This window comes from Glycine max, chromosome 18 (assembly GCF_000004515.6).
Source record: "Glycine max cultivar Williams 82 chromosome 18, Glycine_max_v4.0, whole genome shotgun sequence".
NCBI classification, from domain to species: domain Eukaryota; kingdom Viridiplantae; phylum Streptophyta; class Magnoliopsida; order Fabales; family Fabaceae; genus Glycine; species Glycine max.
In genome coordinates, this window is record NC_038254.2 from 2,755,344 (window position 1) to 2,778,655 (window position 23,312).

The 23,312-nt window shown below is 33.9% G+C and overlaps 2 protein-coding genes across 4 annotated transcripts; both read left to right on the top strand.

Moving 5' to 3' along the window:
* The first annotated feature begins 5,921 nt into the window (after positions 1 to 5,921).
* LOC100802024 (ARF guanine-nucleotide exchange factor GNOM) lies at positions 5,922 to 13,083 on the top strand. Of its 2 annotated transcripts, none has more exons than XM_003552817.5 (4): positions 5,922 to 6,062; positions 6,461 to 6,566; positions 7,214 to 7,993; positions 8,861 to 13,083. In XM_003552817.5, the coding sequence occupies exons 3-4, from the start codon at positions 7,253 to 7,255 to the stop codon at positions 12,539 to 12,541; spliced, it is 4,422 nt and encodes a 1,473-aa protein (XP_003552865.1). In that variant the 5' UTR covers positions 5,922 to 6,062; positions 6,461 to 6,566; positions 7,214 to 7,252; the 3' UTR covers positions 12,542 to 13,083. The 2 variants fall into 2 exon arrangements, with proteins under 2 accessions (XP_003552865.1, XP_006601989.1); XM_006601926.4 differs by having other exon boundaries at positions 7,299 to 7,993.
* Positions 13,084 to 14,828: 1,745 nt separating this feature from the next.
* Positions 14,829 to 21,534, top strand: LOC100780239 (ARF guanine-nucleotide exchange factor GNOM). Of its 2 annotated transcripts, none has more exons than XM_006601927.4 (3): positions 14,829 to 15,001; positions 15,714 to 16,513; positions 17,078 to 21,534. In XM_006601927.4, the coding sequence occupies exons 2-3, from the start codon at positions 15,773 to 15,775 to the stop codon at positions 20,756 to 20,758; spliced, it is 4,422 nt and encodes a 1,473-aa protein (XP_006601990.1). In that variant the 5' UTR covers positions 14,829 to 15,001; positions 15,714 to 15,772; the 3' UTR covers positions 20,759 to 21,534. The 2 variants fall into 2 exon arrangements, with proteins under 2 accessions (XP_006601990.1, XP_003552830.1); XM_003552782.5 differs by having other exon boundaries at positions 15,717 to 16,513.
* The last annotated feature ends 1,778 nt before the right edge of the window (positions 21,535 to 23,312 follow it).

The following is a 23,312-nucleotide window of genomic DNA, read 5'->3' on the forward strand; positions in this document are numbered from 1 at the left end:
TCATTTAATATTAATATTTTGGAAATATAAATAATATTTAATATTTACCGTATTTAGTAATTGGGTGAATTTATAGGAAGAACCATTATAGTACGATGTAAACTATTCCTGTAAAAAAAAAAAAACTATTCAACTTTTGAAAACAAACAAAAAAAATCAACTTAATAATGTACAATCATCAAGTTAATGATTTCTGTTTAAGCTTATTGTATATTAATTCAATTCAAAATTATGTAATATAACGTCTGGGAAAATAATGAACAATAAACACAAAAATGAAAGTTTTCAGTATAAGTGGCTAATTTTTCATAAATTTTAAATTCAGTAAGAAAATAAGTAAAATTTGATTAAAAATTATTTTTTTAAAGAATTAAACTTAAATACTATTAGAATAATTTAATATTAACTTATACATTATTCATTTAATTTGATAGAGTCAGCTTTAACGAATAAGACATTTGGTTATGTACTACGAGTTAAATTAGCCTTAAATGAAGTAAATTACCACATAAGCATATAACGGGTACATATATATAAGACAACGATTGTGTATAAAGACTTAAATTCTAAACTTACATTAACTACTTAATTCGACATAGCCAACTTTAACTAATAAGACATTTGACTATGTAGTACGAGTTAAATTATCCTTAAACGAAATAAATCACCACATAAGTATATAACAGGTGCATGTATATAAGACAACGATTGTGTATAAAGACTAAATTCTAAACTTATATTAACCACTTAATTTGACAGAACTAACTTTAACCAATTAGACATTTGACTATGTAGTATGAGTTAGATTAATTTTAAACAAAATAAATGACCACATAAACATATAACGGTGCATGTATATAAGACAATAATTATGTATAAAGAATTAAATTCTAAACTTACATGAAAACAATAAAAGTGCTGGAAGTAAATCAATCCAACTCAAAAAACAGAGTGAAAACACAAAAAATAGTAGCTATAAAAACTCAAAAAGCACAAGAAAAAACTTAAGTTCAGAATACAAAAAACCAAAACATAATTAAGCATCGAATAAAAGCTGATCATACTCACATGAAAAGTCCAAAAAAGGATTAGAGAATGAAAACCCCGGGGCAATTGATTAGGTAAGAAAAGAATATATGTATGGAATCACAAAAATTAGAAACTATTTAATTTAGAAATCATTTTTCATATTTAATACCTATTGTGAAAAAACAACTTTTATTTAGAACACATTAAAAGTAATGAAATTGTTTCATTACTAATTTTACTATCTTTTTTTTGTTAGAATAAGTTCAATAGTCAAATAAATTGAAACAAATTATCAATTCCAAAAATTAAAAGTAAAATCAAATCAATCAAATTTACCCATATCCACTAAAATCCAATGATTGTTTAAACTCCCATATACATGCATATTAAAAAGTCTTAACTTTAAAACTTTCCTAACAATTTTTTTTATATAAACTGAATTTTAAAACTAATAATTTCAATAACTTACCCGACAAATTGCACGTGGACTTGTACATGTATGCTGCACCCAACTATTTGTTCTTTAATAATCACAATTGTTAACCAGGTTGCAGTAATGGTTAAGGAAAAATACAAAATAATAATGTGAAAATATGTTTATCATATAAAAATAATTTTGTATTTTAAATAATTAAAATATTCATTAAACTATACTAAATGCCATTTAATTCAATATATTTAGAGAAACAGTATTTTATTTTATTGGAATTTTGAGAGAATTTTTAAAAGTTAAACAAATTCACTATTTACTCTTATGTTGTAAATTATAAATTATTATACGCAATATGGAGAGTGAAATACTTTCAACACTCTATCAATCAAACATTTTCAACAATTCAACAAATTGATTGAAAATCCACCTCATTTTGGTGTACTCAAAATTCTCCCTAGTGGCTTTGTCCTTCCCCGCCACAACGACCTCGCATCGCACAACGAGTCCGTGATAAAATAAGCACTTTTGGCAACAGAGGTGTGGTGGCAAAAAAGTGTTTCTAAGAGGAGAAGCCCTCACAAACAGGGAAGAAGGAGGGAGCAAGGCCAGAGAGGGTGTGGTCCTTCTCTTGCTGAGTGTAGGAGGCATTTTTAGAACACAAGAGAGTGTGATCAATGACAATCCAAAAGAAAAAAATAGTCTATAATATTTTCATACACAAACATCATTAGTTTTTATAAAATATTTTTTTTGGTGAAGTTATAAAATATATAATTTCATAATAAAAAATTAATTTATTTTATCTTTTATAACTTTCTACATTCATTTAAACAATAATGTTTTATGGAGACGAGATCTATTTTTTAACGGGAGCAAAAAAAAATAGTTAATATGTTTTAAGCAATTGCCCTCATTGCTAATAACATTCTTATATATGTCTCTCTGAGTATTAGTGTGTGTACACGTGTGCTTTAATGTAATGTAAATGTTATTGTCCATCATCAATGAGACTCAATAAGACATCACAATCAGTAAGCTTATGAAAGATGTCATAATCCTCTATTTTTATATCAAACCCTCAACAAACAAAAATTATATTCTTCCTTCCTCAATTCTTTCATTTTTCCTTTTCTGATAATCAATTCAACCTTCACAATTTTTGTTTATATTAAGTTGTTATCTATTTCTTTTATTATCTTTTATTACAATTTATGGAAAAAATGTAAATTGAATGAGGCAAGGGGTCAAATAAAAAGTAAAGTAAGGGATTTTTTTTTCCAAAAAAAAAGGGAGAAGTCAAATTCTTGACACCAAAAACTTACCCATAATACTCAACCATATGAGTCAATTTCCTTCATAAAGGATGGTAGTTTGAGATTATTGAAAGAGATCTTTTTACCTATATGTGGAATACATATCTTAAAAAAGAGAATATAAATAATGTCTACTATATAGAGTAAATATACCCACCTTTTCTTAATATTTTTTTATAAATATATTTTTTTAAGTAATTAAGACTTTTGCTTTGTAATGAGATATTGATGTATCTTCACAAAAGCTTCAATTTTTTTGGGTTAGAAATGTTATTTAAATTTAAAAATGCTTGTGAAAAGCAGAGCAAACTTGCTACTTAAAGCAAAAAATCATTACTACACTAAATACTCGATCCTATGACCTGACTAAAGCTTGTCTCAAATTTAGCATATATATTTGCATAAAATATTAATCCCTATTGTGAAGTACTTATGTGTTTGGTTGTTTGTTGGAAATAGCCAATTAACGTACATTTACTAGAAAGCAAGTAATTATCAATTTTTCTTTTGGATGAAAATTCATGCAGCCAGATACCAAGTCACTAGAAGTAATGGTAACATCCACCGTAGGGACCAATTAGCCTACATTTTATGGGCAAAACAACAAGTGGAGCGTTTCAAGTCAGGTAGCTAGCTAGGTTGATGTGAAGGCCAGGACCCGCGGAAAATTTAGAAGAATAGTAATATTAATCACACGAGTGTGTATTGCACTATCATATCATAGCAAAACAACCATATGTGTGTCCACTATTTTGCACAATTATTTCTTATACCGATGATGAAAATTCATGGTAATTGTGTTGATGGGAGTTTTAGGACAGAAAAATGGTTTCATTTTATCCTTATATTATGTGTGCTGTCTTTGTCTGATAAATACTACTACTAGGGAGAATCAATACAGAGAAGACTCATTTTATATATAGTGCAAACAAAGGATTGAAAGTAAATTGAATCCTCTAGGTAACTCTTTCCATGAATTGGCTAAAACTGCCGATAATAATTAAGCTCAGCAAAGAAACGCTATTGGCGTACGTCCATGACCATATGAACGCCATGTACTTTATGATGACCTAAGCAATATAGACATATATCATCATCTAACACACCGAGCATTTGAATTAACTAGTACCTAATTATTTCAATTTAACTTGTTTTGAGTTCAAAATTTAGATATATTACTATAGTAATTGATATATATTCAAAAAAAAAAAATTGTGGTCCCATAATAATTTTATTGATCCGATTCGTACGGGATTGCATGACCTCGACCCTATAAAGAATACCTATAATCTGGTATCAAAGAAAATAGACATAGTAACAGTGACTCTTGCATATATAAACATGGCCTTTTTAACAAATTGCATCGAACTAGTCAATAACAGCTACAAATACTCTTTCAGCCTCAAAAGGCTGCACTTAGCTTGTGGTATCTGAAGATAAATCAAACTTTAATATAGAAACAGAATGTTCAAACAAATGTCAGAATAGCGAACAGGCCGAAGTATTCATGTCAAGTAAACATCAAAGTCACAGAAGCTTTTATATCAAATTAAACAAATTATTAACTAACTAATTTATAGAATCAATTTAGCTGCTAGTAAATTGTATACCAGTTTGTGCATGGCTGCACATAAATGAAAATGAAAAGAAATTAGCATGCCAAACTACCGCTCTAAATTAAAAAGCATACCAAACTAGCAATATATCACTTCTCACTTGACTTGCATATCAACTAAGAACGCCAGCCTATAGTCTCTGCCTAGCTCCACTAGTATATGTGCATTTTAATAAATAAATAAATAAAATATAACGCACATATACTATGGTGTTGCCATATGCAAGATGTGAGGTGTATGCGTGGTTAAGTATTACTATTCGTCGTCATATTGACATTCTTTTGGTGCACATATTGAACAATCTTGGCTTAATTTTTCTCGACAAATTAAAAGATTGCTTAATTATGATTTTGATTATAGTAATACGCATGCATTATTAAGCGTAAGACACGGCAACATGTATGCAATTCTCAACTGTAGGATGATCTTGACTGTTGGACACTAGTGATAATTAAGTACGTACATAGATGTTCTTTGACCTAGGCTTATTATATATATATATATATATATATATATATATATATATATATATATATATATATATATATATATATATAAATAATTTTCCCGTATTCCGGTGACCCTGACACCTCTAGATATATTAAGTGCTTCATGATTCACCAGATCATTCATCTAGGAGCTAGCTTAAGAATACCAAAGCAACAAACCACCAAACAAGAAACGATACAAGTATGAATATTGGACAAACTAGACACAATAAACCTCCAAACAAGAAATGATACAAGTATGAATATTGGACAAACTAGACACAACAAAGCAACAAGGCAACGACAAGAAGAAATCTACCTTCTAGCTAGTAAAAATTGTTTAATATGTACTTCATCGAGGAGTGAATGTGTTTTCTCAAGAACAAATCACATTACCAAATTATTTCTAAGCACGTTATGTTGCATATTTTAGTTGTTAGACTTGGTGAAAAGATACTTGATCCAAGTTAATAAATTCCTTTTTAGAGAAATCTTAGTAACAATATTCAACACACTCTTTTGATTACATTCTTTGAAAAGAAATCACAAAATTTTGTTAGTCTTAAAATTTAATAATAATAATCTCACTCTTGATTTTATATTTTTCAAATAATTTTAATAAAAATAAAGTAGGCTATGAAAGAGGATATAATACGAAGTGTATAGATTAATTGGTGTGAGTTTATACCAACTTAATTAAAGATATTAAGTTCAAGTTTTGAATATGCATCATGTAATTACTATTTTAAGAATTTTTTTATTGCATGTAATAATTTTATCCTTTAAAAAATGATAATCTTTCACGAAAGATGAACAAATTCTATAAAAAAAAAATGAGTATTTGAAAATACTTGTTAACACCTCTCTTCATTGTGCTAGGTCTCACCATGTGATGATGTATGAAGCATGAAATGATACACAGGTAGAATGTGAAAATAGAAAGAAAGTAAAGATGGTTGCAGTAATTTGTGGTTAGTTAAAGGGTATACAAACAAATTCAAATAACGGTTTTTTATTTTTTATTTTTTAAAAAACAAAGAAATAGAGAATGCCCCAACCAACAACAACAGCAGCAAGAGGGATCTTCTCGACAGGAAGTGGCAGACACAACACAACCCATGATTTACAATCCAACCAATGTATCCCCGCTAACTCTGATTCATGCCCTTAACACGCTACCCCTGTAAGTTTTCATTTTTCTTCCATTTTAATTCTCAACATTTTTTTGGTTGTCATTGTGGGAATTTAAACTTCAACGTAGATTTTGAGACCCCTTTGTAGAATTTTAGTTTAATTCAAAATAAGAGGTTGTGTCCAATGGATTAGAATATTATATCATTCTTACTATGCCCATAGAATTATCAATGGAATGGGTTCAACGAGAAGGGTGAGATTTCATGGTAGATCTAATGTTTTACCAATTTCATGTTATGGGTTTAAAGTTGTATTATGGTTCTATCTGGATTGATTTCATTCCATAACTGGTTTAATTTTGTTTTTGATTTATATCTGTTTTTCCATTTGAATGTGTAACTTCTGCGCCTCTAATGTGTCTTTCTATGTTCCCGTGTACTTTTTCAGAGAGGAAAACGCCTTTGAATTTTCAGCTCACAAATGAAGCATTCAACTTTGAGTGAGAGGAGCCAAAATCTACATTCATTAACCTCTAATCTACATGATTCAATGAGTAAGTGTACCTGTACAGCTCAATTTTTTTTTTTATAAGCTATGAAAAACATAGTAACCCAATTGCTGGATTTTACTTGGTGTTGGAGACTTAAAGGTCACTGTTGGTTAATTCTAATTTTTTCCTACCAAAAAAAAGGTTCCTGTTGTAGGCCATACATATAATTTATCGAGATATAATGTTAATCTCGGCTACCGATCCGTGTTGTAGGCCAAACATTTAGTGTCTGATAAAAGGCTTGAAAACGTTGTTTAGTTTGCTTTGATATCCAGTCTTGATCATTTTCTTTGGGAGTTCTTTAATAGGTAGTCCTGTGCTTGGATAGTTTTCAAAATATTTTATACATCCCTATTACTCTGAAGTAAGGCTTCTTTCGAAATGTGTTTGCATTTGTATTTATTGTTTATATGGTAAACTTATATATTCACCATGCATTTCTTCCTTGACCAATCTCTCTAGATTCTAGAGTTTTACTGGATCCTCAGGCTGTGTTTCATATGTTTGTACTTTGCTTCTGTTTTGAATTTGGATTATTTGTGTTACTGAATACTAATGCTTGATTGGAGTCATTAACATGGGGAAATCCTTAACACTGTATTGATTGTCTCTTTCTAAATTGTTTTTGTTTGGGCTTTTGTTCATCTCAGCATTCTTTTAATAAAAGTCAAGCTGATCCTTTTGTCAAAATGGGACATCTAAAGATTCAAATGCAAACTGGTCTTATTCCCACAGAGGACGAATATGTACAATGTGATGCTGGATATCCAAACAAGACTACCATAGCATGTATGATCAATGCAGAAATTAGTGCTGTTTTGGCTGTCATGCGAAGAAATGTTAGATGGGGAGTTCATTACATGTCAGATGATGACCAATCAGAGCACTTTCTTGTTCAGTCTTTAAAGACATTAAGGAGGCATGTTTTCTCATGGCATAACCAATGGCATGCCATCAACCCTGCCTTGTATCTCCAGCCCTTTTTGGATGTGATACGATCAGATGAAACTGGTGCACCTATTACTGGTGTTGCTTTGTCATCTGTTTACAAAATCTTAACTCTAGATGTGATTGATCAACACACTGTCAATGTTGGGGATACCATGCACTTGGTGGTTGATGCTGTCACAAGTTGCAGATTTGAAGTTACTGATCCTGGATCAGAAGAAGTGGTATTAATGAAGATTTTACAAGTTCTTCTAGCATGTGTGAAAGGTAAAGCATCTGTAATGCTGAGTAACCAACACATTTGCACCATAGTGAATACTAGTTTCCGTATAGTTCATCAAGCAGGAACCAAAGGTGAGCTGTTGCAACGAATAGCACGGTATACAATGCATGAACTGGTTAGGTCTATATTTTCTCACCTTCAGAATATTGACAACACAGAGTCTGCATTCATAAAAGGGACAGCTACCTTAAAACAAGAGGTATAAGTTTTGTGTTTCCTTTGTCCTTTTTGGTTGCATTTCACACTTCTTTATGTGATTATTTTGCTAGTTGCTATGGATAACAAAAACTGAAAGGAGATATAGGGACTGAGTGGGATAAAATTCTAATTTGCACTAGAATTTTTGTTTTGCTATTGTAAGTTTTTCTCAGCTTACAAATATGAAATAGTTAAAAAGGGAAATATCCTTAACTCATTGACGCTCTTCTCATGTTACTGTTCATTATTTATGTGAAAATTTCAATTTTGAATAATTTATTATTCCCAAAATAATTGTATCATGCCTATCTTGGGACACCATACAGTGTTTGGCCAGCTGGCTTATAGGTCTGAAGTACAGCTTAAAATGAAATAGGGTACTTAGACCTCTCTTCCTGCTTTCTCTTCAGATGGAGGGCAGCAAAATTAAGAAAGGACTAAGACTAAGTACAGGACCTAGAAATGTTCTAGGTAGATTATCTGGAACTTACCAGGAAAAAAGGAAAATGCTTGTAATAACTTCTATTAGTAAAAAAAAAAAGTTTTTAATAAAATTTAATGTATATAACTATAATTGACTCCCCGATGTCCTGCACGCAATCCAGAAAATGAGGGGGGAAAAAGAAGCAAAAAATAATTGCTGGATGCATATATGTTGTTACTAGTTAGGGTTAGAGAGTTGTTTCCTTATATATTATTACAAATTACAAATACCAATATTGTATGGTCAAATCTATAAATTCTTAAGGGTAATAGTTCAATAGTTCTACTGCGGTAAACTATTTTGCTGATGCAAATCTGAATTTTGATAGTCAGGACATGCATAAATTTGTAATTAAGTACTAATATACATATAGTGTTTTTGTAGACCAATGGACTAAATAATGACCATGCTTTGGCCAGCAGACAATTGGAAAATGGGAGGCTGAATTCTGCACAGGATGCTCAACCATTATCTACAGGCATTGCTTCCAGTACTGCAACAGACTTGACAGCAGCTGTAATTGATGAAAACAAAGCTATTGCTTGCAATGGCAATGAGATTGATCCACATGAATTACAGCTCATGACTGAACCATATGGGGTTCCATGTATGGTGGAAATATTTCACTTCTTGTGTTCTTTGCTGAATGTTGCTGAGCATATGGGAGTGAATCCTAGATCAAACACAATAACATTTGATGAAGATGTTCCTCTTTTTGCGTTAAATTTGATTAATGCAGCCATAGAGTTGGGAGGGCCATCCTTTCGCTGTCACCCAAGATTACTGAGTTTAATTCAGGATGAATTATTCCGCAATCTTATGCAATTTGGTGTATCAATGAGCCCTCTTGTACTTTCAATGGTGTGTAGCATTGTTCTCAATTTGTATCACCATCTTCGTACGGAACTCAAATTACAGCTAGAAGCATTTTTTTCTTGTGTTATTTTGAGGCTTGCTCAAAGCAAATATGGGGCTTCATATCAGCAACAGGAGGTTGTGATGGAAGCACTTGTTGATTTTTGCAGGCAAAAAACATTCATGGTGGAGATGTATGCTAACTTTGACTGTGACATAAGTTGCAGTAATGTCTTTGAAGATCTTGCTAATTTGTTGTCCAAAAGCGCATTTCCTGTGAACAATCCATTATCTTCCATACATGTTCTTGCGTTGGATGGTCTTATTGCTGTAATGCAGGGAATGGCCGAAAGGATAGGTAGTAGATCTTTAAGTTCAGAACAATCTCCTGTGAATTTTGAGGAGTATACTCCATTCTGGATGGAAAAGTGTGACAGTTTTGGTGACCCAAATGATTGGGTTCCTTTTGTCCGCCAAAGAAAGTACATAAAGAGAAGATTAATGATTGGAGCTGATCACTTCAATCGGGATGTTAAGAAAGGTCTTGAGTTTCTCCAAGGAACACATCTTTTGCCTGACAAACTTGATCCCCAAAGTGTTGCCTGCTTTTTGAGATACACTGCTGGGTTGGATAAGAATCTCATTGGTGATTACCTTGGAAATCATGATGAATTCTGTGTTCAGGTTCTTCATGAATTTGCTAGGACATTTGATTTCCAAGATATGACCTTAGACACAGCCCTGCGTGTATTTTTGGAGACTTTTAGGCTGCCTGGAGAATCTCAGAAGATACATAGGGTGCTTGAAGCTTTCTCTGAGAGATATTATGAACAATCACCACACATCCTTGCTAACAAGGATGCTGCTCTTGTGTTGTCATACTCAATTATATTGCTTAATACAGATCATCATAATGTGCAGGTCAAAAAGAAGATGACAGAAGAGGATTTTATCAGGAATAATAGGCGTATAAATGATGGCAACGATCTTCCTCGAGAATTCCTGTCAGAGATTTACCATTCAATTTGTAAAAATGAAATCCGTACCACTCCTGAACCAGGCTTTGGATTTCCTGAAATGACCCCAAGTCGATGGATTTCTCTGATGCACAAGTCAAAGAAAACTGCTCCATTCATCGTATCTGATTCTAGAGCATACTTGGATTATGATATGTTTGTGTTATTGTCAGGCCCAACAATTGCTGCCATTTCTGTGGTTTTTTATGATGCTGAAAATGAAGAGGTATACCAAACATGTATGGATGGATCCTTAGCTGTTGCAAAGATATCAGCCTACTATCATCTTGAAAATGTACTTGATGATCTGGTTGTGTGCCTCTGTAAGTTCATTACCATTTGGGATCCACTATCAGTTGAGGAATCTGTCCTGGCCTTTGGAGATGACACAAAAGCAAGAATGGCAACTGAGACAGTTTTCACTATTGCAAATAGGTATGGCGATTACATCCGCGCAGGGTGGAGGAATATTCTTGAATGCATCTTAATATTTCACAAGTTAGGCCTCCTTCCTACTCGGTTGGCCAGTGATGCAGCTGACGAGTCAAAGGTAACTATAGAAAATGGACATGGGAGGTCTAATTCAATTTCTTTATCATCAACTCATCTTCAATATATTACTCCAAAGAGATCCTCGGGATTAATTAGCAGGTTTAGTCAACTCTTGTCTCTTGGTGCTGAAGAGGCACAATCAATACCAACTGAAGAACAACTGGTCGCTCATCAGCAAGCTACACAAGCAATTCATAAGTGTCACGTTGACAGCATATTCACTGAGAGCAAATTTCTGCAAGCTGAATCTCTATTGCATCTTGCGAAAGCGCTCATTAATGCTGGAGCTCAACATCTGAAAGGGAGCAGAATATCTGAGGATGAAGACACTTCAGTTTTCTGTCTGGAGTTACTGGTGGCAATCACTCTCAATAACAGGGATAGAGTTGGACATCTCTGGAGGGATGTTTATGAGCACATATCCAATATTGTTCAGTCAACTGTGATGCCTTGTGCACTGGTAGAAAGGGCTATTTTTGGACTTCTTAGAATTTGCCATCGCTTACTTCCCTACAAAGAGAACATTACTGATGAACTTTTGAGGTCCCTGCAACTTGTCTTGAAGCTTGATGCTCGGGTTGCAGATGCATACTATGAGCAGATTACACGGGAAGTCAGTCGCCTTGTGAAGGCAAATGCTTCACATATTAGATCTCAGTCTGGATGGCGGACAATTTCATCACTGCTTTCCATCACTGCTAGACACCTGGAAGCATCTGAGGCTGGATTTGATGCGCTGATATTCATTATGTCTGATGGAGCTCACTTGCTCCCTGCTAATTATGTTCTATGTGTAGATGTTGCGAGACATTTTGCTGAGTCTCGTGTAGGACTGGTAGATCGGTCTATAGTTGCACTAGATCTAATGGCAGGTTCTATTAATTGTTTAGAAAAGTGGTCTAATAATGCTAAGAAAGCAGTCAAAGAAGATGAAGTGGAAAAGATGTTGCAAGATATTGGGGAAATGTGGTTTAGGCTAGTTCAGGGACTGAGGAAAGTATGTCTGGACCAGAGAGAGGAGGTTAGAAATCATGCATTGTTATCTTTGCAACAGTGCTTGACAGGAGCTGTTGGAACTCACATCCCACACGAGTTGTGGTTAACTTGTTTTGATCAAGTGATCTTCACTGTGCTGGATGACCTGCTTGAAATTGCACAGGCACACTCTCAGAAGGACTACAGGAACATAGAAGGAACACTTGTTATTGCCTTGACACTCTTGTCTAAGGTTTTCCTCCAGTTACTCCAAGAACTATCGCAATTTGAAACCTTCTGCAAACTATGGGAGGATATGCTAGGCTGTATGGAAAAATGTGTGAAGATGAAAATTCAGGGAAAGAGAAGTGAGAAGCTTCAGGAGCTTGTGCCTGAGCTTCTGAAGAACATTTTGCTTGTTATGAAAGCTGGGGGCATTCTAGTGCACAGCAGTGGCTCAGGAGATAATAGTTTGTTGGAACTGGCATGGCAACATATGAAGAATATTGCTCCGTCGTTGCAGTCTGAGGTGTTCCCTGAGCAAGATTCAGAACAGTTACAGATTCAGCACAAACAGATTGAACCAGTTGGAAGCTTGGGACCTGATGCAAACATTTCTGTTCCTTCAAATGAAAAAGTGGGCCAAGATGGTGCTGTGATCAGTTAATTCTATCTGCAGTGCCTAAGCAACCTGAATTGGCTTTTCTGTGCCCCTATGAACACCCCCACAATCTTAGTCTAACCTTGATAAATTCAGTTTTTTCTATTTCAAGGATGTGAGGGTGTTCTAGCTGATTATGCAGAACATGAAATTCCTATTCTGGCTGGAGCAGTTTGATCAAGTCAAGCATGAAGTGAAGTTGCCTGTTATTTGGTATTCTCTCTTTCTCATAATTGCCCCCAGGGATTTGGTTGGAGATATGTTATAGTTATACTACACAGATATACTCAAATTATAAACATTAGTATTGTCTTTATAGGTTGTACAGAACTCGATAATGTTATCTTTTAGTATTTTCTGGGACATGTATCTACTTGTTATGTTAATGATGTAAACAGGAAAATTTTTGAGATGATAATGATCATAAATATGTACACACATAATAAAACATCCAAGGATACTTGAGGAATGAGTGTTGTTATAGAATTAGGTTTCGTTTCTAAAGCGTGTAAAATCGATTTTGGTTAAAGCAAAAAGAAATTGCTGTTGTTCTATGTGTTCCTATTTCGTGCCAAACTCAATTTCAACCATTGATCTTACTTTGGAAATAGTGCTTTGCAGAACCAAGCAACACACAGGTTTGTACTCCATTTAATTATTGTTTTATGGAGATTGAATTTCATCAATTTAATATTTGGATTGAAAGTTTTCATTAAAAAAATTTAAGTATATAATGTTTCATGTGATTTTAAATCAAGTGAATGTTTTTTCAAATAGTTTAATTTTAATATATAAAATATCTTTAGAAATATAAGTGAATACCAATAATAATATTGCAAATTTATGAATGTTTATTTTAAAATTAGTATGTGTGATCATCATTGCATGTATTATTTATCGAAAAATGAAACTGTTGGAATTTATGTAATTAATTCATATAATTATGTTATAGTCTTCATTATAAAATATTGATATAATGTTTTCATTTTATTATTTTATGATTATGATTACTAAAATTGAAAAATAATATTCAATGTAAATAGTAGTATTATATTTATTATTATAATTATATAACCTTTTTTTTGTAAATAATAATTATCATTATTAAATATTTCAAGAGACATCATTTTTTTTATCTTTATTTTACATTTTATTAACTTTTATATCATCATTAGATTATTATTTATGATTTTTTATAATGCTCAATATTATTTATTTTCATTGTCATTTTAAAATATGATTTTATTTTTAATATTATTTTATCTTTCAATATTATGTTTGTTTCATTATTTTCATTGCTTTTATTAATGCCTTTAATGATATCTGTTTTGGACATTTTATAATATTATCTTATTTTCATTTTTGTTAGCTAGTTATCTATTATCTATAATATTATTTGTTTTAATGATATTTGATTACTTCTTTATTTCTATAATATGTTTTGTTTCATGTTAATTGTATTATTTTTTCAAATTTTTACTTCGTAACTTTTACAAACTTGACAATATTTTTTTTTATAATATTACTGTTACTGTGACAAAAACATAATATTATTGTCGCACTTATAATATTATTTTAACATTATTTCCGTATTTTACTATTTTAGTTTTGAAATTTTATGTTTTTATGATTACAATCTTACTTTTTGTTTATTTCCTATGAAATCTTCTTTTTTTGGTAAAGTCATTATAATATCACTTCATAACAATAATAATTCTTATTTTATATTTTATTCTGTCATTAGAAAATTTTAGACAAAATACATTCATATTCTTGAAGTATAACAAAATCTTACTTAATATTTCTTTCCTCTCTTCCCTATACAAATTTCCCTTAAATTTTAGGAAGTGAGAGTGTAATTTATTCTAATATTTTAACTTATAATAACATTAAATTATTTTTGTTATATATATTAAGACAAGTCAAAATAATGGAGAGAGAAAGGTATTGGGTCTAATTTATTAAATTTTAGAGGATGAAAATATAATTTATCCTACAATTGGGTCTAAGTTTTACTTATTCACTTTCATATATAATAATAATAATATTATAGTATTATGAAATAAAATTCTGAAAAACGGGTCCATTTTTGTACATATTTTTAAAATAAAATATTGAGAGTCAAAATTTTGGAGAAGATAATTATATTTATATTATCATATTATATTATTTATATAGATATATAGATTTCTTTTTCAGTGTAAACACTATTTAATAATTTTTCAATTATTACATCGCATGTAGTAGGATGACTCAAATTATTTACACCAATATAATAAATAAAATTTCCTTAATTTTGGAGAGCCATTTCCTTTTCTTTTTCACGTAGTTTACAGAGAAACGCAGTAAAGAATAGAAGACTGAAGATTCCGACGAGGATCAGTGCCACGGAGTTCCGTCAACGTTTCCGTTGAATCGCCGAATTACGCGACGCGACGCAACTTCCCGATTCGCAGCGAGCAACGAGTGAGTGTGATTTTTTTTTTTGCTTTAGCTGGATGTTTCAATTTTGGTCTTCTCTCTGTAGTGGAAGAGCTTTGGCTATTCTTTCAAACTACGTTGAATTTTGTCTCCAATTGCGTCAGTGTAAATGCTGGATCCATCAGATCTTCTTCTTCTGCATGTGCATTTGAAATACCTGAACTCATGTATATGTGTGTGTGCTTAGGAATTGTAATTTGTGTGTACAGTGGTTTATACTTACTTTACATAGGGTAGGGTTGCCTTGTGTGTTCGACATTTACTTTTGTGTTGCTGAGTTGAATCTGAAGCATTCTCAGTTTGTGTTTTTTGTGCTTGTATTTCGTGCTTCATTTTAATTAGGGCATTACTCTGCTACGTATATGACAAATGTTATGTCCAGCTACAAAATTGTCTTATTAATCCTAATAATTTTATGGAGAAAGAATCCTGAAAGCATAAAAAAGCATTTAATACTATGTTTAGGAAGTAGGAAGATTTAGAATTATTGTTAATTATTTGGTTTGTGGAAATTTGGACTTGTTATTTTTGTTGTCTCATAGGATTTCATAGAATACATTCAGTAAATGCTTGACAACTCATCTTGGTTAATGATTACCATACTTGTCAAAGACTCAAAGTAACATAACAATTGCTTTTAGTTATTTGGTTTGTGGAAACCCTAATCTATTTATATTTATTGTTTTGGACTTCATAGAAGACTCTCGTTGAACAACTATCAGATCCTTGGTGTACCCTAGAAAGAATATTACAGAAATGGGACGTCTGAAGCTGCAAGCTGGTATCAATGCAATAGAGGAAGAGGAACCTGAGGAATGTGATGCTGCCTATCCTAACAAAACAACTTTGGCATGCATGATCAATTCAGAGATTGGTGCTGTTTTGGCGGTCATGAGAAGAAATGTAAGATGGGGAGGTCGTTATATGTCTGGCGATGATCAGCTGGAACACTCTCTTATTCAGTCTTTTAAGACAGTAAGGAGACAAATCTTTTCGTGGCACCACCATCAGTGGCAAGCTATTAACCCTGCCTTGTATCTACAGCCGTTTTTAGATGTAATTAGGTCTGATGAAACTGGTGCCCCAATTACTAGTGTTGCTTTGTCATCTGTTTACAAGATTTTGACTCTTGATGTGATCGATCATAATACTGTCAATGTTGAGGATGCCATGCACTTGGTTGTTGATGCTGTCACTAGCTGCAGATTTGAGGTCACTGATCCTTCTTCGGAAGAAGTTGTTTTAATGAAGATACTACAAGTTCTTCTAGCTTGTATGAAAAGTAAAGCATCTATAATGCTGAGTAACCAACATGTTTGCACCATAGTGAATACTTGTTTCCGGATTGTTCATCAAGCAGGAAGTAAAGGTGAGTTGTTGCAGCAGATAGCACGGTACACAATGCATGAACTTGTAAGGTGTATTTTCTCTCACCTTCAAGATGTTGGCAACACAGACCATGCATTGGTTAATGGGAGCACTAATTTGAAACAGGAGGTATGAGAATCATGCTTACCTACTTCTAAAGACTACATTTTTTCCCATGATTATTGTTTTAGCTGCTGGGGAAAAAATTCATACAAAGGGGAATTGAGGTAGGGGAGAGTGTGATGTTTTTCTTAGTAATTATGGTTCCTGTTATGCAAGAATTTGTGCTATGCTATCAGTTAATTTTCTCCATTTGCAATTTGATTGATCATCATATAAAGGTTTATTATTTGCAATAAATATATCCATGGATTTTTGAGTGTCATATATCATTGATAGTGTTTGACCTGCTAACTATAGCTGGATCTTAAGTACTTCATACATCCTAAGATACGATGACCTTCCCTTTCCATCTGTCTCCCCACCCAAATCAAGAAGTATCTTTACAGTCCTTGGCCATTGTTATAGTCTTTGTGGATAGTTACTAATAATGGCATTAGCATATTAAAGGTTTCAGACATTCAAAGTGATTCTGTTAGTTGTTTTGCCAAGAGTTAACAGTTTGGGTGATCAAGAACTTAATATTTATAACATCTGTATATGAATATTTGCATTTGTTCATTTTTCTTGCAGACCGGAGGCCTAGATAATGAGTATGCGTTTGGAAGTAGACAATCGGAGAATGGCAGCATGACTTCTGAATATGATAATCAGTCATTATCTACAAACTCTGCTCCCAATGCTGCAAGTGTTGTGAAAACAACTGTGATGGACGAAAACACAGCGATAACTATTACTGGAAAGGAGGGTGGACCACATGACATGCATCTCATGACTGAACCATATGGTGTTCCTTGCATGGTGGAAATATTTCACTTTTTGTGTTCTTTGCTGAATGTTGTCGAGCATACAGGAATGGGTCCTAGATCAAACACACTAGCATTTGATGAAGATGTGCCTCTCTTTGCCTTAAATTTAATTAATTCAGCAATAGAACTTGGAGGACCTTCTATTTGTCGTCACCCAAGGTTGCTGAGCTTAATCCAGGATGAATTGTTTCATAATCTGATGCAGTTTGGTTTGTCAACGAGTCCCCTTATACTTTCGATGGTGTGTAGCATTGTTCTCAATTTGTATCATCATCTTCGTACAGAACTCAAATTACAGCTGGAAGCATTTTTTTCTTGTGTCATTTTGAGACTTGCACAAAGCAGATATGGGGCTTCATACCAGCAGCAAGAGGTAGCCATGGAGGCCCTTGTTGACTTCTGTAGGCAAAAGACATTTATGGTAGATATGTATGCTAATTTTGACTGTGACATAACTTGCAGTAATGTCTTTGAAGACCTTGCTAATTTATTGTCCAAAAGTGCATTTCCTGTGAATTGTCCATTGTCTGCCATGCATATTCTTGCTTTGGATGGTCTTATTGCTGTTATACAGGGAATGGCTGAAAGGATAGCCAATGGATCTGTAAGCTCAGAATATTCTCCAGTTAATCTTGAAGAGTATACTCCATTCTGGATGGTTAAATGTGAGAATTATAATGATCCAAATCATTGGGTTCCTTTTGTCCGCCGAAGAAAGTACATAAAGAGAAGACTGATGATTGGTGCTGACCACTTTAATCGTGATCCTAAGAAAGGTCTAGAGTTTCTCCAAGGAACACATCTTTTGCCTGACAAACTTGATCCCCAAAGTGTTGCCTGCTTCTTCAGATACACTGCTGGGTTGGATAAGAATCTTGTTGGTGATTTCCTTGGAAATCATGATGAATTCTGTGTTCAGGTTCTTCATGAATTTGCTGGAACATTTGATTTCCAAGACATGAACTTAGACACAGCTCTGCGTCTATTCTTGGAGACTTTCAGACTTCCTGGAGAATCACAAAAGATACATAGGGTGCTTGAAGCTTTCTCTGAGAGATATTATGAACAATCGCCACATATCCTAGCTAACAAGGATGCTGCTCTTGTGTTATCATACTCAATGATAATGCTTAATACAGATCAGCACAATGTGCAAGTTAAAAAGAAGATGACAGAAGAGGATTTTATCCGGAATAATAGGCATATAAATGGTGGCAATGATCTGCCTCGAGAAATGCTGACAGAGATTTACCATTCAATTTGTAAGAATGAAATTCGCACAATCCCTGAACAAGGTGTTGGATTTCCTGAAATGACACCAAGTCGGTGGATTGATCTAATGCATAAGTCCAAAAAAACTGCTCCATTTATTGTATCTGATTCTAAGGCCTACCTTGATCATGATATGTTTGCCATAATGTCAGGCCCAACGATTGCTGCCATCTCTGTGGTATTTGATCATGCTGAACAGGAAGAGGTATACCAAACATGTATGGATGGGTTCTTAGCTATTGCTAAAATTTCAGCTTGCCATCATCTTGAAGATGTTCTTGATGATCTGGTAGTGTCGCTTTGCAAGTTCACTACACTTTTAAACCCATCATCAGTTGAGGAACCAGTCCTTGCCTTTGGAGATGACATGAAAGCAAGACTAGCAACTGTGACAGTATTCACTATAGCAAACAGGTATGGGGATTACATACGCACAGGTTGGAGAAATATTCTTGATTGCATCTTAAGACTGCACAAGCTTGGTCTTCTTCCTGCCCGTGTTGCCAGTGATGCAGCTGACGAATCAGAGCTTTCTGCTGAAACTGTGCATGGAAAGCCTATTATGAATTCTTTATCCTCAGCTCATATGCAATCTATTGGCACTCCAAGGAGATCCTCGGGATTGATGGGTAGATTTAGTCAACTCTTATCTCTTGACACTGAGGAACCAAGATCACAACCTACTGAACAACAACTTGCTGCTCATCAGCGCACCCTACAAACCATACAGAAGTGTCATATTGACAGCATATTCACGGAGAGTAAATTCCTGCAAGCTGAATCTCTATTGCAGCTAGCAAGAGCACTCATTTGGGCTGCGGGGAGACCACAAAAAGGGAACAGCACACCCGAGGATGAAGATACAGCAGTTTTCTGCCTGGAGTTGCTGATTGCAATCACTTTGAATAACAGGGATAGAATTGGGATTCTTTGGCAGGGTGTGTATGAACACATATCCAACATTGTTCAGTCAACTGTAATGCCCTGTGCCCTGGTAGAGAAGGCTGTTTTTGGACTCCTGCGGATTTGCCAGCGGTTGCTTCCCTACAAGGAGAACATTGCTGATGAACTTCTGAGGTCATTGCAACTTGTCTTGAAGCTTGATGCCCGGGTTGCAGATGCATACTGTGAGCAGATTACTCAGGAGGTCAGTCGCCTTGTGAAGGCAAATGCTTCTCATATAAGATCTCAGTTAGGATGGCGGACAATTACATCACTGCTTTCCATCACAGCTAGACACATAGAAGCATCTGAGGCTGGGTTTGATGCACTATTGTTCATAATGTCTGACGGTACCCACTTGCTTCCAGCTAATTACATTCTGTGTGTAGATACTGCCAGGCAGTTTGCTGAGTCTCGTGTTGGACAAGCAGAGCGATCTGTGCGGGCACTAGATCTCATGGCAGGGTCTGTCAATTGCTTGGCCCAGTGGACTAGTGAGGCTAAGGGAGCAATGGAGGAGGAACAAATGTCTAAGTTGTCTCAGGATATCGGAGAGATGTGGTTGAGACTAGTACAAGGTCTAAGGAAGGTATGTTTAGACCAGAGAGAGGAGGTTAGAAATCATGCTTTATTATCGCTGCAGAAGTGCTTGACAGGGGCCGATGGCATTTATCTACCATACAGCTTGTGGTTGCAATGTTTTGATCTTGTGATCTTCACTGTGCTTGATGACCTGCTTGAGATTGCACAGGGACACTCTCAAAAGGACTACCGCAACATGGAAGGCACACTTATCTTAGCAATGAAGCTCTTGTCCAAAGTTTTTCTTCAATTACTCCCAGAATTATCACAATTGACAACCTTCTGTAAGCTATGGTTAGGTGTACTGACCAGAATGGAAAAATATATAAAGGTGAAGGTTAGGGGGAAAAGAAGCGAGAAGCTTCAAGAGACAATGCCAGAGCTGCTTAAAAACTCCTTGCTTGTTATGAAGATGAGGGGTATACTGGCGCAGAGGAGTGCCTTGGGTGGTGATAGTCTGTGGGAACTTACATGGCTACACGTGAATAACATTTCACCATCATTGCAACTTGAGGTATTCCCTGAGCAGGATTCTGAGCATTTGCAGCACAAGCAGGGCGAATCAATAGGAGGTACGGTGCCTGATGAAAAGGTTTCCATGCCTTCAAGTGAAACAGCAAGCCGTGAAGATGCTGGCATTGTTGGTTGATTAGAGGTTCTATGTCGCTGCTACTTGAATCAGTTTTCCTGTTTATAACCATACACACAATCCCTGACCTTAAAATACTGATTGTGCAGAATTTGTGGATCATATTCGCATCCTAATTTTGTTTTGCCACTGATAGATGCAGAAGTATTATAGGAGGGAAAGTATAGTTCTAAGGCAAAGACGTGCTAGTTCATCTAGTTAAATCTCATTGTCACCTGTCTGTTGGCATTTGCCCTTTTCCGTTCCCCCTTGAAGCTTCTTGTTCCCGTAATTTAGATGAAATATATTGTACTTTGAATTGAGATAGATTTCTACATTTCAGCGGGGTACTGTAGGGCTTCCCCTTCTACCTATGAAGCTGCGTCAGGGATAGTAAGCCTAAATTTCCCAAAAACATTTATACAGAACCTCGATTTTCTCTTAATGCAGCTTGCATTTCAATGGGTAAGACGGCAGATAGTTCTCATTTTGCAGGCTTTCGTATCCATTGGAGTGTCTGTGATGAACCTTGGTGCGTTAATGCGTGGCATTAGACATATGAATGGTGGTTGGGTTTGTAGCTTTGTGCCTTTGTATTTAGTATTTACATCCTGGTATTTGCCTTTTTTTTCCTGAGCCAAATATTGATTCTTGACTTTTGGCCTGCGCACAGATTTGAGATTTACACTCCTAAAATTTGTGGACTAGCATCTTTCCTTTGCGAAAAACTAGTTCCCGTGTAATTGGATGTCAAACAATGGACACTAGACAATGTCATTCCTAACAGAATTACAGATCACATATATATGCTTTGAGTATCTTCTTCAGAAGTTTACTGTTCGTAATAGTTTGGAATGGTAGCCATGCTTAATGGAAGCGTGTTGTGTACCCTAGTTTCAGTTTATAGTATGGATTACCATTTTTACGTGAAATTCAATAGTTATATCTTATATGTGCCGTGAAAAAAAAAAGACAAAGTTCTGACATGTATCTACTGTTTTCTATTAACACTGGGTTGAGATTTTTTCACGGAGTGAAGTTGGTCATGGTGCTGCTTACGAGTCCCACCCCTTAAAACAATCAACCATCCCAAACACAAGTATAACAGGCAAGAGTAATCTTGAAAGTTCTGGCATGTGAAAAAAAGTGTTCAGCTTTGATTCATTTATTTAAATGAGTTATCTTATGGTAAAAAAAATAAAATCTCACATCAACAAATACAACTTAAAAGAGTAAACGATGAAATTTTCGTGATAAAGATGATGATTCTTTTTAAAGGTTAATGACATTCATTTAAATTATAACTCTTAATAAGTAGTAAATTCTACAAGAGATTAATAATATTTTCGTGATAAGTGTGGATAGAGAGAGAGTACAAACAATATTGTAATTGTAGCTGTCAATTTTACAGTTATCAGAAGTTCAAAAAACTGGTATAGAGTTCCACGTACACCACAGTGATTTTTTGGCAGTTTCTAACTGACAATTGCTTTTCATATGTGGTTTGTTTTATCAGATTATTTAAAATTTAAATCGTGGTTTTCAAGTGCATGGTTCCTCTTTATTTGTCCATGTCCTCGCTATCAATCAATAGTTATATTAAATCCGTTGGACCTCCATTTTTAGCTTTCACGTGTAAATCATATAAATTCACTAACATTTTTTTTTCTCTGCATTTGCTTTTTTTACTGACACGGTAAATGTTAGTTGCTTTTATTCTTCGTGCACCGTGCATTTCCATGCAAATGCACGGGAGCGACTCTAGTTTAACAAAAGAGTAATAATGAGTGACAAAATGACCTGAATACATATCCGTGCAAAACAAAACGGATATTTTGCTATTACAAGGTGAAAGTCGCTATTGATACACATTCTTTTATATAATAATAAAAAAAATGTTCTTGAATATTAGGGGGTAAGCGGATCGGATTTAATACATCAACTCACTCAATCTAATATCATGTAATTAGATTTTTTTTATTGGATTGAATTATTCGATTAAATTGATTTTAGTTTAATGAATCGAATTAAAATTGGATTAGATAATATACGTAAAAGTTTGGATGATAAAACCTGAGTTCAATCCAATCCAACCCACGTATAATTAAATTACTAATATAAAAATTCTAAACTAAACATATATCATTCTCAAGGTGATATAGTTATATCTTAAGGTAATATATTATTTTAAAGTTTATTTTTGTCTATTCAGTTTAAGGTAATTCATTTTTTTATGAATGATACTGTGAGTATATATTTATGATTTTTTTTATCATATGAACAATATAATGTTTTATAAATATTGATTTTTAAAAATATTCTTACTATTATATATAAAAATATCCTTATTGTTTTTGAATTTGATTTTTTTTTTTAATTTTTTTTCAAGACTTAAAAATTAGACAATTTTTTAATAATCCAACCCAATAATCAACCCAATTCAATCCAATCAAAGTTGGATTAGACTGACAAAATAAAATAGTATATATCTAATTTAATCCAATCCAACCTAATTAAGTTTAATTAAAATTCAATCTAATCCAAGTCACTTACACCCCCATTGAATACCCATTGT

Coding starts and splice junctions, on each gene's coding strand:
- LOC100780239 (XM_006601927.4), top strand. CDS start 15,773: ATGGGACGTCTGAAGCTGCAAGCTGGTATCAATGCAATAGAGGAAGAG. Junction 16,514..17,077: donor GCACTAATTTGAAACAGGAG/GTATGAGAATCA, acceptor TTTTTCTTGCAG/ACCGGAGGCCTAGATAATGA.
- LOC100802024 (XM_006601926.4), top strand. CDS start 6,494: ATGAAGCATTCAACTTTGAGTGAGAGGAGCCAAAATCTACATTCATTA. Junction 6,567..7,298: donor TAATCTACATGATTCAATGA/GTAAGTGTACCT, acceptor TTATTCCCACAG/AGGACGAATATGTACAATGT. Junction 7,994..8,860: donor CAGCTACCTTAAAACAAGAG/GTATAAGTTTTG, acceptor GTGTTTTTGTAG/ACCAATGGACTAAATAATGA.